This window comes from Argopecten irradians, chromosome 1 (assembly GCF_041381155.1).
Source record: "Argopecten irradians isolate NY chromosome 1, Ai_NY, whole genome shotgun sequence".
NCBI classification, from domain to species: Eukaryota; Metazoa; Mollusca; class Bivalvia; order Pectinida; family Pectinidae; genus Argopecten; species Argopecten irradians.
In genome coordinates this window covers 61,022,584-61,040,307 of record NC_091134.1, presented here as the reverse complement: position 1 = coordinate 61,040,307, position 17,724 = coordinate 61,022,584, and the positions used below count along the sequence as shown (strand labels likewise).

At 34.9% G+C, this 17,724-nt stretch overlaps 1 protein-coding gene across 1 annotated transcript in view; it reads right to left on the bottom strand.

Moving 5' to 3' along the window:
- The window catches only part of LOC138336354 (uncharacterized), a 28,741-nt gene extending 14,479 nt beyond the window's left edge, over positions 1 to 14,262 (bottom strand). Inside the window, 5 exon segments of the mRNA XM_069285803.1 lie at positions 12,057 to 12,229; positions 12,610 to 12,721; positions 13,813 to 13,885; positions 13,887 to 14,107; positions 14,110 to 14,262. Of these exon segments, the coding sequence (XP_069141904.1) occupies positions 12,057 to 12,229; positions 12,610 to 12,721; positions 13,813 to 13,885; positions 13,887 to 14,107; positions 14,110 to 14,230 (700 nt within the window). The 5' untranslated portion in view covers positions 14,231 to 14,262.
- Positions 14,263 to 17,724: the final 3,462 nt, after the last annotated feature.

The following is a 17,724-nucleotide window of genomic DNA, read 5'->3' as shown; positions in this document are numbered from 1 at the left end:
TCAATGGGAATCGAGAAACAAAGATTAATTTCATACCACGCCCTTCAAGAAAATGGTGATTAAATTCTAAACAAGAGGCCCAGAGGGCCTGTATCGCTCACCTGGTTTGTAATGCCAAGTAATTTTCTGAATACAGGTTCATTGTTTCTTTTCTGAAGGAATTTTAATATTAACCTCTAAATCCCCTATTGGGCCCCACCCCTCCTGCCCCCAGGGGGTCAGAGCCAAAATTTATACAAGTTCTGTTCCCCTTCCCCCAAGGATGTTTATGGCCAAATATGGTTACAATCCATGCAGAACTCTATGACTAGTAGCGATTTAAAGGAAATCTAGGACAAGTAACGATTTATAGGATTTACCTCTATTTCCCCTATTGGGCCCCACCCGTTCTGCCCCCGGGGGGACCAGAGCCAAAATTTATACAAGTTCTGTTCCCCTTCCAAAAAAGATGTTTGTGGCCAAATTTGGTTACATTCCATGCCGAACTCTAGGACAAGTACCGATTTAAAGGAAATCTAGGACAAGTAACGATTTATAGGAATTACCTATAATTCCCCTATTGGGCCCCGCCCCTCCTACCCCCCGGAACCAGAGCCAAAATTTATACAAACACAGTTCTTATTCTCCCAAGGATGTTTCTGGCCAAATTTGGTTACATTCCATGCAGAACTCTAAGACTAGTAGCGATTTAAAGGATTCACCTCTATTTCCCCTATAGGGCGCCACCCCCCCCCCTCTCCTGCCCCTGGAGGGTCAGACCAAAAATTTATACAAGTTCTGTTCTCCTACCCCAAAGGATGTTTCTGACCAAATTTGGTTACAATCCATGCAGAACTCTAGGACAAGTACCGATTTATAGGAATTACCTATAATTCCCCAATTGGGGCCCCACCCCTCCTGCCCCCCGGAACCAGAGCCAAAATTTATACAAACACAGTTCTTATACCCCAAGGATGTTTCTGGCCAAATTTGGTTACATTTCATGCAGAACTCTAAGACTAGTAGCAATTTTAAGGATTTACCTCTATTTCCACTATTGGGCCCCACCCCTCCAGCCCCCGAGGGGCCAGAGCCAAAATTTGTACAAGTTCTGTTCCCCTTCCCCCAAGGATGTTTGTGGCCAAATTTGGTTACAATCCATGTAGAACTCTATGACTAGTAGCGATTTAAAGGATTTACCTCTATTATCCCTATAGGGCCCCGCCCCTCCTGCCCCCGGGGGGTCAGAGCCAAAATTTATACAAGTTCTGTTCCCCTTCCCACAAGGATGTTTGTGGCCAAAGGTTACATTCCATTCAAAACTCTATGACTAGTAGCGACTTAAAGGATTTATCTTTATTTCCCCTATTGGGCCCCGCCCCTCTTGCCCCTGGGGGATCAGAGCCAAAATTTATACAAGTTCTGTTCCCCTTCCCCCAAGGATGTTTGTGGCTAATTTTGGTTACAATCCATGCAGAACTCTAGGACAATACTCCGCCCTCTCGGGGCGGCATTTATACATTCGTTCCCAGGTTCTCGATTAAAGGAGCCCCTCCTGCCCCTGGGGGTCAGAGCCAAAATTTTAAAGGATTTACCCCAAGGATCTTGGAACTTGTCTGAGATCTTTCCAATTTTAGTCTAAATATAAAGTTTCATTAGGCTTAGTGCATATTTACTCAAGTTATTGCGTTCACCTAAAAAGGAAACAGGTTCAATATTTTCCTTTTATATTTACTCCATACTCTAGTTAATATATAGATACCAAAAATGTGATTTTATCATTGATTGAAGATATAGGAAATATTCCTCGTTTCTTGATGAATACCAGTAATCTTTTATCTCACAAGATGAAATATCAGTGGTTTCATCAAGAAATAACTGAAGGAATATTCTATTCATTACATTTTTTCACGCATCTGTCACCCAGTGTTTGCTGGGGTTTTGGGTATTTTCCCCAATTCTGTGATTCGGAGGTCCATCAGGATGTGGCTATTTAGTTTGGGGAATTAGCATGGTATCGCATAAGCCACACCCTTCTGAAACCTCCCTTTTGGTCTACGCACTTGGTGAACTGTTCATTAGGGCTTTTCACCATTTTGGTGAAAAGACCTATTGTTTTTGTTCTGTTTTTAGGGCTTTTCACCATTTTGGTGAAAAGACCTATTGTTTTTGTTCTGTTTTTTATTATTATTATTATTATTATTATTACAAGTAAAATACATAACTAGGCCTATTTACCTGATATTGCCGATTGTAACTAGAAAAGCGAGGCGGCTTTCAACATCAATCCGAACCGGTTCTAACCAGATACACAAGTGACACAACTTTACCATGCACATGCTTTCTACCAGGGGGCGTTAGTTATATAACATTCCTGTGTGCTCTTGAACGCCCCAAACAGCAGCAATTTCCCCAATAACAAACCCCAACAAATATTTAGATATCATTGCAAGACTTATAAAACATTTTATAAATCTAAGTAATTATATAATAACATTAACAGAACTGTCGTAATTACGATCAATTTGAGAATGGTCCACTCGTCGATCAAATCGTTCAGAATAGCTTTGAAGGAATGCGTCCCACAAGTCCCGAAATCTCATCTGTCGTGGAAATTTACTGGAAACCTGCGAAATACCACCAATTTCCAAGACCGTCTTGTGGTCGTTCTTCATGATATTTTCAAAAACCAAAGATACCGTTTTATTCAGAATTACTTAAATTTTTATGTGTAGACTCTCTGTTTATCACCTTTTAGCGTTTGTTTGCTAAGTCGAATTAAACAGAAAGTAATGATGAAAATGTTGATTTGTGTATGTTTGACCCCAAATTTCTCCCTCGATTTGGTTTTCGTAATTATAAAAATTATGTCATAAGATACATCACGCCAAGATTTATGAGCATGCATAATTTTAGCAAATTTGTTACTTCCGTTTCCTTATTACCCAAATCGCAGTTATAAGCGTGTTGGTAGGTTAAATTAGCCGTGTAAATATTTCGTTCAAGATGATTATCGCTCTTTCTCTTCATTTAATACACATGTCGCCCTAGGCTGTATTACATTGCTATTTATGCAATAAAGCCTCGTGACGTCACAACATCAACACAATTACTACTTTCTATGTAGAATTTTAACATTTGTTTCAGAAACTAGGGTGGATTAACTTCAAAACATACAAACAACGGAATTTTGCAGTTGCGTTTTTTATATTTTATTTCGAAATAGTAGAGGAAAATATAAATGAAGTTGTAAAATTGCAATAAAATGTCGAAGAATAAGAGAAAAATACCATTTCATATGTGTATATGAAGGATAGGGATATTTCATCCTCATTTTGTGGCCCTCGGGTAGAATATCCCTATCCTTCACATCCACATATGAAAGAGTCTTATAATATTAATAAACACAGTGTATTTAGTTTATGTAGCTAAGATACAGAACAAAGACATCCATTCATAAATAAATATTGCATTTCATTTACGTTGCTGTGTTAATTATATCCAATTTACGAAGGTTTATAAAAAGTTATCGTCACACATCGGAGAAATCCTTTTATGACATGGTCAATGATGCATGACATGGAGGATCGCCTTTATATTATCTGTTACCTTATTCTACATATGGTGTATATATACAGATGGTTTATCTGTTATCTGTAGAGGTCGTGTGCTATCATCCATGGCGACAGGTATCAGACTAATAGTCTATTGATTGTCCTGAAAACGTTGTAAACTAAACACATTTAATAAAACATCAAAAAGAAACCTAGTTCCGGTTGTTTGCTTCCAGAATGACATGAATTATTCTTGAGGTTATCATAGATCATACCTAGAAAATCAATACAACACTGAAAGCCAAATAAAGTACTGGAGCATGACAGCACGTGCAATGTGCATTATTTAGGCCATGTTTAGGCAGATGCAGGCAAGCATGCAGTCAAATAACAAATGGGCATATACAGAGGTAGCTTGCGTTTTATTAAAGCTAGTTTCCATTAGTGTAACGACTATATGATGAATTATATAGTAGCCCCAAGTTTTGTGAGTTATCAGTAACATGTTTGAGGTGTGTTAAACGTAATTTGATATGTATAAACGTGATCGGTCGGGCTCATCGGTACAATCTTAGTGTTTGCTCAAATGCCACTTCAATTGGACATCATCAGTTCTCCTCACAATACACATTATTCTATAGGTCTAAACATTAACAAGCATGTTTCTATGGTATTGTTTTATTTCGTTGTGAGAGAACGTTCACAGGAGCCGCGTGGTTAAGATGTCCCGGCAAGCTACCACCAACTCTCCACTTTTAGGTCGCGAGTTCGAATCCCATGTAGGGGAGTTAACAGGTACAGGCCGTTGGTCGGTGCTTTTTATCAGAATATTCCGGAATTTCTCGACCAACGACCCTGGCATGTCTTTAAATGGCCTGCACTGTTAATAGGACATTAAACTATTAAAGACCAAAATAGAAACTCAACAGGGAAGTATTGCCTTATTTACATCAGGCGTGTTTCTGATTTCGACGCGCCTAGTCGGGTTTCAAAGTTGCGTATTTTGACTAACCTGTCATTTTGGTAAGACCGTCAAGTCTAGACATCCAGCACGTTGCTCTTTAATCTTTTTCAATGAGTGCGGTTATTAATGTACTACTTTATATAGATATTTGAATGCTGTGTTGTAAGGCACTCCGGCATAGTGAATGTACATTAATAAAAAGTTCACATCCCTGTTATGTAATTTTTAGTAGTTTACACCTCTATTTCAATAAATTGCCTTTTCAGTTATTTTTTTCAAGAATAAAACCTGAGACTGCAATACAAGAAGAAACAAAAACACGTTACGTTACACAGCTACATGCTTTTATTTGATCGATACTGCTTTGTGCATTTATGACACCTTGTGTCAGTCCTCAAACAATATATATTAACATATCTATCTAAAGTATACATTCTTATATTTGTTTCTGATAGACGGGTATTTTTCTGACATAACCGCCGTAGATCGTGTCTTGTAACAATAATAGCAAAGCTTACAAAACTAGCAAAAGCGTAAATAATATACACCGCGAGATTATTATGTATTTGGACTAGGCCTAGCACAGGTACTTGACACATTATTAGTATCACCTTCGATACCATAACACATACATATATATACTAACTATACTTTTATATCGAAGGTTGCTTGGACATGTCTGTGGCTTATCACTATACCTAGTGTACAATGTATCGTCTGCTTGACTAATAAACTGGGACCACTATAATGATATTTCACATTACCATAACTGCTCCTTAACAAGTGTATATGATTATGACTTTATATATGCAGTTTGGTATATCAGTAGTAGATATTAAAACTATTGATTAAAATGTAACTACAACTGACCTACATGTACTTTATTCTAGCGACGCATCATAGTATTGATGCCGAGATGACCCCCGCGACCACATGTCATTTTGTAACCGCAAGACCTATCACCACAGTATGCTAATGGGATTTTAGACTAGGAGAGCTAGTAGTTTGGAATATCGACAGAATTTCTCCAGTTGTGTCTAAGTGTTGGCATTCAATGATACGTTAAATTAAAGATAAACATTTCCGAAATCCGGTCATGTATAATTTGCTTATAGTGAAGTGGGGTGCCGTAGGACACATGACCGAGTTGCCGGCCTTGACTTTAAAGAATACTACCAAGACATATAATGATTTTTTTATTTTAACAAAATATGTGTGCGCCTGCGATGTCATCAGGTAGCTCATGTTGTTATTGTCATTATTATCACTAACGACAACGGTACTCTCCATTCCAGTTATAGGTTCTTGCATATAAGTGTATGCATCATGAAATAAGGGAGTCGGGAAGGGTGGGCTTATATATTATTATTATTATTATACATTATACAAGCTAACCGATACTTACATTATATATATCATTGGCTTCTGATGTAAAATATGTGTTCTCGTTTAAATATCACATACAGTGTATATAACAATAATGACAATAAAAAAGCTAAGCTAATTTTATAACATATATATTAATATATATAATTCATTTTTCACAAAAAATAATACGGGCAGCCACTTGAAACGTCATGATATACACGTGCATATCAAAAAGTCTCCAATACTTTTAAATGACATACGTATCAAATTACTAGTAAACGTTTCTGTCATAATTTGCGTGCCCCTGTGTTTTGGCTGAGGTGACCAAGATTGCTTTTTACGGTCTCGGAATAGCAGTTGAGACTGTTTGTTTGACACATGTTCATAGAAATTTAACTGTCGAAAACAGATATATCTAGATTTAATATCCCATGGAAAGTTACATAACAAGACCACGATCGAGAGCATCGTGGGTAGCGATAGGCCAAGGTCGTCTCCTTGCAGGCGGTGTATGGGATTCGCAAATTATTAAGTCTAATGAAATAAATGATTATTCTAATTACTGGATTATGTAAATAATGAATGTACTTGCAATATTTCCAACGTTCAACAATTTTTATTTTGCTATAATTGATATCGATGCTGCTATCGTTTTTGCGATGAGATGAGAGATGAGATGAGGAGGTTTTGCAGGGTCATCTCTGTTTTCCCTGTCGACACCAAAATAAAACTTGTATTGTAAGATAGTGACCGGGTATTCTGTTTATCCTGCAACTTTTTCATTATACATACAGAAGATGGTATTCAAAACGAAAGCAAATTGCCTGTTATTTACACGATTTCGCTCAAAGCGAAACGCTTCTTTGATGATCAAGAAAAGATGCATTCACTAAACCGAATGAGTGTGTACTCCTTTTTACTACCGTGGGAATTATGTAAGCGACGTCATTCCAGTGATTGTGACGTCACTGTTTGGCGGGACTGACTGCCGTTTCATTCTCTCCTACTAAAAGTAACGTCACTGGAATGTTCGGGATCAAGTCAACAAATTTAGAAATTGAATCAAACGAAAGAAATTAAACATTTATTTACTGACATCGTAATATTTTTCCTATTGCAACTATTACAGGAAATTCTTATTATCCGATATCGGGTTTTGTGCCCGACTAATGTCGATATTAGAGCTGAAAATGCATTGTTTCTTGATATTATTCCGCTTCTATTGTTGACTTTAAATTCGTAAAATGAACTTAACCCGCGAAGGGCGTCAGAACGCTTGTTTTCAACGTGAATAAACACCGTAGTGATAAAGACCTTCCAAGTGAATATTTGCATCAGGGAAGTAGGGACACAAAAAGACGATTTTCTCCAAAAGTAAGTAAGTTACACTACATTAATTTTGCTGGAACACTTAAAAAAATCGTTCTGATTTCAGAACAATTGGAATTATGAAGATATCTCTTACAGTATTTTTATTATTATTATTATATATAATGTAAGTTAACAAGCTAACCGATATTTACATAATATATAATTTTCAGTCATGTGGACATGACGTACATAGGAATTATTTTACATAATGAATAATTTGCGTGCCCCTGTGCTTGGGCTGAGGTGACCAATATTACATTTCACGGTCCCGGGAATAGCAGTTGAGATGGGTTGTTTTTATCTTGTACATACGTTCCTTCCACATATTCATAATTCTAAATATAACTGTCGAAGACAGATATATCTGGATTAAATTATCGATGAAAGTTACATAATACATATGTATAAGACCACGATCAAGTGTATTGTGGGTAGCGATAGGCCTAGAACGTCTCCTTGCAGGCGGTATATGGAATTTTCAAATTATTATTTGCCTAGTTGAAATAAATGATTTGTTTTAATGTCCAGGAGACAGGAGTCATCTCGTCTTTCCGTGTCAACACCAAAATAAAACTAACAAGGAGACAGGAGTCATCTCGTCTTTCCGTGTCAACACCAAAATAAAACTAACAGGTCTATTCAAGGACACGTCCTTTGCCTAGTTACTGTAAGATACTGACCATGTATATATCCGATGTAAATCCTCAGATATATAATTATTTATTCTGTAGTAATAGAGCTACATGTACATGTAGCCCTCGCCAGATATTGTGAATAGTTTGAATAGGCATGTTTGCACGATATATTAAAAAAAAAAAAAAAAAAAAAAAAATTGCCGCCGGTGGTGAGAATCGAAAGATCAGAAGATCTGCACGTTAACACTCAACCAGATTTATGCTTTTTCATATACAGTGATTTTTTTTATAAGAAGCAGATAACATTGTTGTATGATAGAGTATTTCCTTATAGGAAAAATAAAAAATTGTAAATGTAATGTGCATGTAGCTGTTGTTTCAGCATGAAGAAAAGTGAAAAAAGGATAATAACACATTGATCACAACTCACAAAGTTTTTTTGTTGTTCTTTAATATACCTGGTATACGATAATCTTTGTTTGTTATTTTATTGATTTTTTTTCTGATATGCTCGAACGTCGTTAAAGACTCCACCCTCTGAGAGGAATGAGTTAGATTTCGCCGAGACGAAGCACACGCTCGTGTTACGTTGATATGGAGAAAACGACAGTTTTTTATTTTATACCATGGAATATCAAAGTTATATTATGCATTGAGAAATTGTACAATACAATCTTTTTTAGATTATATCTTTCTACTGCGTATGCATCGTAAAATTCTACTAAGTTGCATGAAAAATCACGATAACTGCAGGTACAGGTAGGCCTAATGTTATACAATGCACAGTCGATGTCGGGAACAGATCCGATTTGATGCATTCAACTCAAATATAAAAAAAGGAATGCTATAGCCGAAACCTTTTGGACTCAGAGATAGTCAAAGATCGCTTTTTTAATGAATAAGAAAAAATAAACACGAAAAAATCACGATAGCTGCTCGCAACCCAGTAGTACCGCGGTTTCATCGGTTTTCGACGGCGAAAGACCAAAATAGATTTTTTTACACACAATGTCAAACATATTCAATTCAACTCATTAATTATATGTGTCAGAAGCATGTTAATGATGTTTTTTTGTGCATATTTCATGAAATTCATCTACTAGAATCTAAACGAAGCCTTGTATCCACAAACGCTGTAAGATTTACATTGTAGCCTACGTAGGCCTACTGTTTCTTTTTGTCAAAGTGACGTTTAAATAATGAAATGTTCCATGATAAAGTAACACTATTATTTTAAACTATGTTAAGCTGTATATGAGTGCAAATTGCCACCATAATACCGCAAATGAGTGCTTATTCAATCCTTCAAAACGTCAGCTTACAAGGTCGAATCACCCGGGCTCATAGAGGACTAAAAAGTGACGTCATTGGAATGTTCGGGATCAAATCGTCAAATTTAGAAATGGTAATCAGAATAAAGAAATTAATCATTTATTTACTCACATCGCAATATTTTCATATCGCAACTGTTACAGGAAATTCTTATTACCTGGTATCGAGTTCTATGCCTGATTAATCTCGATATTTAGTGCTAAAAATATCTGGTTTATTGATATTATTCCGCTACTTTTGTTGAGTTTGAATTCGCAAATTCGAAGGGCGTCAGAGCGCTTGTTTTCAACCGGAATCAACAACGTAGTGATAAAGACCTTCCAAGTGAATTTTTGCATCGACATAAAAAGTTGATTTTCTCAAAAAGTAAGAAAAATAAAATACATTAATTTTGCTGGAACACTAAAAACATCATTCTGATTTCGGAACAATTGGAATCATAAAGATACCTCTAACAGTATTTTTATTATTATTAGTATATATTATGTAAGTAATTATTATTCTTCTACACTTATTTTGTGTCCAAAAGATCTTCAAAATGGTAAGAGGTATGCCAATGGCTTTATTGTTATATTGTATGGCATGAGTTGAAGAGGTGACCGCAACATTTTTAAGTAGGTCAAAAATCCAAGATGGCCGCCATGACGTCATACCTAAAAAGTTTAAAACAGCCATAACTCAAAAACCCTTTAAGATACAGCAAATATTTTTGATGTTTTATGTAGATCATGTAATAGACTAACTTTTATTCATTTACAGCAATTAGGTCAAAGGTCAAATAAAAAAGCTCGCTATGGGGTCAAAGTTCACAAATTTTTTATTTTTTGATTTTGCGAAATTTCTTTTTACATATCGATGCAGAATGTCATTCTGATGAATTTGGTGTCTTTTATTTTTCGGTAGCACTTCCGGTTAATGCTGTATGCCATTTTGAACATTCCTTTGATCTTTGCGAAATTCCCGCCAAAATATTTAACATTATATATTGTCGAATGACTAATATAGTCTACAATTGCTATAGAAAAGACCCCTCTAATGTTCTCTAACGTTTGATATGACTTTCATCTTCATCAAAAAAACAAAATGGCCGCTATGACGTCATATCTTAAAATTTAAAAATGCTTATAACTCACTAACAGTTCTTTTCACAGAGTTCATCCAATAATATTTTTTGCAGATACAAATATTTTTCTCTCTACATGTTATTACAAAAAATGGCAACTTCCGGTTTTTGGTAAGGGTCAAATGTTAAAGGTCCTGTTTTATACAATAAACTTGAAAACTTTTCTACTGAAGTTCTGTAAGGTCTATGATCTTTATATTTCATATATAAGATGTCCAGGGGATGGGCTATGAAGTCAGATATAAGAATGACCTTAACCCATATTCAAGGTCACATGAGTCATATATGTTCAAATCTTTAAATGACTCAACAATAACCAAAATGACAAGAGTTTTCATACGTTCAAGGTCACAGGGGTCCAGAGTTTAAATATACATACCGGGGTATATATACTTAACAACACTGCAAGTCAAATGACGTTAAGGCGCATTCGATCTCGTTATCATTTGCTCGAACGAATTTGGAAATATTAATTGGATTAAGATGAGAGTTCTCTTCGGCTGATCAAACTTAATCTGCGCAAATAAAGATAACTCCCCCTAAAAACCTATGTAACAGTATATTTCTTTATAAGTGATTACCCTTGTTCATATGTTGGTAAGCAAGTCGAAATGACTCAACAATAACCAAAGAGTTCTCTTCGGCTGATCTAACTTCATGCAGATCTTCACTAAAACATTTTTATTCGGGGCTGAAAGTCAAGGTCATTTATTGGTTACAACTTCAAAACCCATGCATTACCTAGTTTTTAACTTACCTGGCAATGACGGTATTGTAAACTAAATATAGTGAAAAGCCCGCCAAATTGTCTATGACAATTTCTAGTTTGATTTGTTGATGATTAACAAAATATAGTTGATTTTCCTCTTCAGTATTTATTTTCCATTCTTGTCATTCTAACACACATTACATATTGGGATGCTGGCCTGTACTATAAAATTGGTCTAATGTCCATGGGTTCGGTGCACAGGCCAGCACACCACTTTCTCTCTGGTCCACACACTCTTTTTCTAACTAACTAACACACTCTATATCATTATCCCATATATTACAATAATTACTAAAAATACTAAGTTAGACTTTGATTGGCTATACAATTAATTAGTGGACGGAGTTACCCTAAAAATCTTACATTACAGTGATAATCTAATATACTCTTGCCTATGGTCAACATTGTACAATAGAACCCAAATTAAATGGACATGTTTATTTTACTAATTACAATTAGACTGGCTGAGCCAACTTAGGGGCTTGTCACCTGTCTACTCCCTGAACATGCCAAGACTGGTCACTGGTCAACTCGAACTAATGAACACTATTCAAATCCAATTATCTAGTCTTAGCTCCAAAATCCTGAATATAAACCAACTATAATAATCTCCTATATTTGAAATACAATTTATACTGAAATATCTGAACAAATGTTGAAATATAAAAATTACTATTTATTAAAGACGTCACACATCCATTAACAGAAGACCATTACCACTAGTTCCGCATTCTGCCATTGCATTTTACAGAGGTATTTGCACTTGCTATTATTATGTCAATTCTTGTGCACAAACTAATGAGGTAACAATCAAAAAGATATTTCACTGTCAATGCTGCATTCCAATTGGTCAAAAGCCAGTGAACATATCAAAATTTATATTTTCACTGGAGTGAAGTACATGTATATCACTTTTATGTTATATTTCACTGTGGAAAATTTGATAAATATCAATACTGACTATGCGAAATGTTGCCCAGGTACTGTAAGATGATGGCCTGCATCTTGCTATCCATGGTATCTTTAAGGCTGTTTTGTAGATCACATGTAGCTTCATCTGACATTGTTTGATCATCTTTCTTCTGAAGCTCCAAAATGATGTCCTTCAGCAAATCTCCCATAGAGGACTTCCCTCTGTAACACAAAGCATCGTGAGCCTAATTACTGATAAATGTCCATATGGACAAAGTTATACACGTAAAAACATTTCTGTGGTTTTTATTTTACTAACAAAAATATTTGGTCTAACCACTGATTCACTAAATCATTTCAATGTTTATGTATTTGCCATTTTTGGTTGAAGTTACAGTAGACATCCACTTTCGTTCACATGTGGAGCTTCCAAGGGGTAATTTCTCTGGAGTTATTTCCCTTACCTTTTAACTCCACTGAAATGTCAAACTTATTCAATGTCATGTGATCAAATTTTAAATCAATCAGAGCATTATAAATGAATGTGAGATATACTGATATTTTTGATACATTAATTTCAAAAACAATGCAATGAATTTTACCTTAGATCTATTTTGATGACTTCCCAAAAACGATCTGATGCCCAAAGTCGCCGACACACTTCATTGCCAATGGATGTCTTTCCTATACCTCCAGCACCCCACAAACTGACACCTTTAATTCCAGAATAGTACTGGGGTTTATATGATAACCCAGGAAAACAAAATTTCAAAACATACCTTACTACCACATATACAAGTAGATTCTAATTCAACACACATTTTGTTTTATCATCTTACCATTAGTCCATTATAGTACAAAGGAAATTAGTTTTCAATAGAAAAGCATCTGGGACACTATGATCAGCTAAAAATGGTGTCACAGTTAGCTGATTGTAATTATCTTCCAGAAATTGTGAGACCATTTATTGGTCAAAATATGACATCCCAATCACTGGAAAGTGGAACTAATGTTGATCACATGATTCAAACATCATTTTGTAATCAAAACCATCCTACTGAGAAATACATTTTTAATCACCCACACAATCTTATCCCAAGCCTGAAATCATCCGATATTCCAGTTTATTTCCTTTTATTGGGTACTTAATGCAATAAAAAATATGTCGTTGATCCAATCCCTAGATATTATTTAGCTACACAGTTTGTTAGTGACCTAACAAGTAAAAACATGGTTATATTTAAATAAAACTAGTATCGGTTGAGGCAAAGCCGAGTCTGATAGGTGTTTATTTTCGATGCATTATTTTTTTTCCATTTTAAGTCACTGACAAACTGTGTGAAGGCCCTTTCATTTAAATAACTGCAAAATGCATTATGTATGACTAAAATGACTCATAACTTTTTCACCTCATTGAATGACTCAAACACGTTGTCATGGTCAATTTCTGTTTAATAATCCTGAATAAGTATTGCCAATTTTGTTTTGCTTTTGAAAGTGGACATCAGCATCGTCATTCAAACATATTGTTTCCATTTCTCTGAGTGCCGTTGTCCAAAGCATTACTTAACCTCCATCTAATTGCTAATGACGTTTTAGGCGCAAAGAACTTTAACTCTATCATCCAAACCTAAACCAATTTCTACTAACCTTATACAACTACATTGTATATCTTAGATATCATGTGACATCATTTAAACCAATAGGAATACAAGATTATTGTCTGAGGCGGGATAAAAAGGTTGACACTGGTGATTTTTTTTACAGTAAAAAACATTTTTAGCAGAAGGTTAAAAATTACTTACCAGTGATATTTACGTCTTTGTTCTGGATGAAGGTGTTCATAATATCATTGATTTCTTGATCTCTTCCAATAAAAATTGGAATCAAAAATGTTCTTTTTCATCCAATCTTGTTTAAGTTCCTCAAGTTTGCATTTGCACTCCTTTAATGTATCTGCTACCCTCCTTGTACCAAATAAGATATGCAAATTCTGGAAATCAGTGACATTCGTCAGAAAATCAAGCATATCTTCTCGTCCCAAATTATTTTCAAGAAGATCAAAATATTCTTTGGGATTTCTGACATTTTGAGAGAATGAAGATTAGTCCTAGACAGATTGACAATCTCCTTAAATGAGCTATCATCACCCTCTAGTTCTGATATGAGTTTCTCAATTATATCATCTAGGTCATCCATCTTCGTCTGCTCTCCGAGATCCATGTAATTATCTACCTTGGTAATCGTCTTGAAGCTCTACAACAATGTACATCCACCTACAAATGAAATATTTTAACTTTCATATAATATATGAAATCTGTGGATGATTTAGTCTTATCAAAAATGATCTGTGTAGAGCTCTATTTTTCAATACAACTCGGGGCCCAGGGCATTTTTTTATAATAATATACATAAAGCATTACAGAAAGATATGGAAAAATCTTCAGTAAATATGTAGTTTAATTCCTAAACTACCAGGTATATCTATTGAACTTTTATTTTTGTGTATAGGCTATTGGCTTTTTATTTCTATGTTATAAGCTAATGAGTTTTATTTTTATGTTTCTAACCTATTGGGATTTTATTTTTAATTTCATAAGTTATTTTGCTTTTTATTTTTATGTTTAAGTATGGTTAAATATTTCATAGTTTTACCAAGAGCTTATACCTAACATTTATGCATTGGAGCATTTAATTTGCAATATTTCCACATTTAACTGTGGGTAACTATTATTATTCTTTTTAAAGAAAGCAATGGTTATTTATGTCCAGCAAGCAGTCATACTTATCAGAAAACTAATTTAGAAATTCGCTAATTCATGCATTAGCGTTTTATGTGTATGCGTAGGGTAACTGACGGAACACGGAACATATTAAAATGCAGTATGCGGAATGACAGTACACACTAAAAACACAGAAACATACAATGAGATAAAGTTCAATATTTTCTTTTTTTCTGAGCTTAGCAAACTTAATTAAAACTGTTGTTCTTTAGGTCTGGCTACATTGCATCTTGCACTAACACAAGCTCACAAATTACAAAATGGCTCCCACCAGGACATTTGAAATTGCTTAGCAATATAGTTCTTTCCAACCAAAGGGTTTTTGGAAAGATAATACTTGTGATGTCAGTATTGTCCATGATAAAGGGGAGGTAATTCAATTTTTATTTTATTTCATTTTTTTTTTTTTTTTGCAATACACAAGAATAACTAGGGAAAAACCATAACCAATGAGAAAGCTAGTGGGATTATTTAATAATACTGCAAACTTTTGCAGACATTTGGCATTCATATAAGATTATTCACATAAACACCTCTTTATATAAGTTTTAAGCGAGAACCAGATGCTTCATACTATCCTATGGTAGATCATCAAGGAGACTCAAAGGGAGGTAAGTTATGTCTGTAAAATATAAATAACTTGGTGCAGGAAAGTTCTGTGACTAAGGGGAGATGAATTAAGTACTATAACTAAATCCTTATATTTGATTCATTATAATTATATATTACTGTAGTTCGACCCAATTAAGCGCCCAGGGCGCTTAAAAAAAATGATAAAAATGAAATGGTGCTAATAAGTCAAAAATTTATTGCAAAGTCCTATAACGTTTTATGTAATTTTGGTCCTTATATATGTCCTGGCAATTGAAATTGAGGCCTTCAAAAAAGGGGGAGGGCGCTTATTAGGAACATGGGCGCTTATTGGGGTCGAATACTATATAAATTTGACAATGACAAAGTTAGAAGGGTGAATTCAACAACCCAAGGTTCATCATTGGTTTAACTGTGTAATAATTTTAATATAGAGTGATAAGTTATTACAAAGTAAACTGAAATTCAATCTATGTTTTACCAACACTGGTAGTCGGTGTATAAGGTTTTAATATACAGTGAGTGAGATATTAAAACATAGACAATTCAAATCTCATAACATGTAGGTAACATAAAGTAAGAGCTAAGGAAAGGTAGCTGTCATTAGCATCTAAAAATACAAGTACTATCACAATGTTAACTACAGATAATTAACAACACGGTAATATCTGTAAGTCTAAGGAAAGGATAGCTGTACATTTTGTATCTAAAATATAATACTTATCATCCAATGTATGAACACAGGTAATTAACACAGGTAATATATGTAAGTCTAAGGAAAGGTAGCTGTCATTTGTATCTAAAATATAAGTACTATCATCAATGTTAACACAGATAATTAACACAGGTAACATATGTAAGTGTAAGGAAAGGTAGCTGACATTTGTATCTAAAATATAAGTACTATCACCAATGTTAACACAGGTAACATATGTAAGTGTAAGGAAAGGTAGCTGACATTTGTATCTAAAATATAAGTACTATCGCCAATGTTAACACAGATAATTAACACAGGTAATATATGTAAGTCTAAGGAAAGGTAGCTGACATTTGTATCTAAAATATAAGTACTATCACCAATGTTAACACAGGTAACATATGTAAGTGTAAGGAAAGGTAGCTGACATTTGTATCTAAAATATAAGTACTATCACCAATGTTAACACAGGTAACATATGTAAGTGTAAGGAAAGGTAGCTGACATTTGTATCTAAAATATAAGTACTATCGCCAATGTTAACACAGATAATTAACACAGGTAACATATGTAAGTGTAAGGAAAGGTAGCTGTCATTAGTATATAAAATATAAGTCCTATCATCAATGTTAACACAGGTAATATATGTAAGTCTAAGGAAAGGTATCAGTATCTAAAATATAAGTTGTACTATCATTATATCAATGTTATTTCACCACTCTAGTCTATCAATGTGAAGTTCGAAGTACTTTGAAGTATCAGAACATTTTATTTCACCTTCATCTCGTTTTACATTCCCATTTAAACAAGAGATCCCAGAGGGATCTTGGTGCCCACCAAAGAATGATCTATGTCTAACAATGGAAAGAGGGATCTTTTCCCTGCTTTTCAAACATTTAAAAAAATACTACATATAAAATTTGACACAGATCGCTTGAGTACTTTCTGAGAAATTGCGGTAACAAACTTCAACAATGAAATCCAAGATGGCAGTAAGTTGGCCATCTTGTTGACCAATCAGTCCAAAAAGGTACTATGCACAACTGGGGCCCAAGGGGAACCTATGTATGGAATTTGAGAGAGATCCCTTCAGTAATTTCTGAGAAATAGCGGTAATTATCAAAATCCAAGATGGCAGACGCTCAGCCATCTTGTGGACCGATCAGTCCCAACACGCAATATGCACAACTAGGGCCCCAGAGGAACCTTAGTCCTACATATGAAATTTGAGAATGATCCCTTTGGTACTTTCTGAGAAATAGCGATAACAAACTTTTAACTATCAAAATCCAAGATGGCTGCCTGGCGGCCATCTTGTTGACCGATCAGTCCCAAAATGCTACATAATGTATATGCACAACTAGAGCCCCAGAGGAACCTACATATGAAATTTGAGAATGATCCTATTTATACTTTCTGAGAAATTGCGATAACAAACTTTAACTATCAAAATCCAAGATGGCTGCCTGGCGGCCATCTTGTTGACCGATCAGTCCCAAAATGCAGTATGCACAACTAGGGCCCCAGAGGAACCTACTTATGAAATTTGAGAATGATCCCTTTGGTACTTTCTGAGAAATAGCGATAACAAACTTTGACTATCAAAATCCAAGATGGCTGCCTGGCGGTCATCTTGTTGACCGATC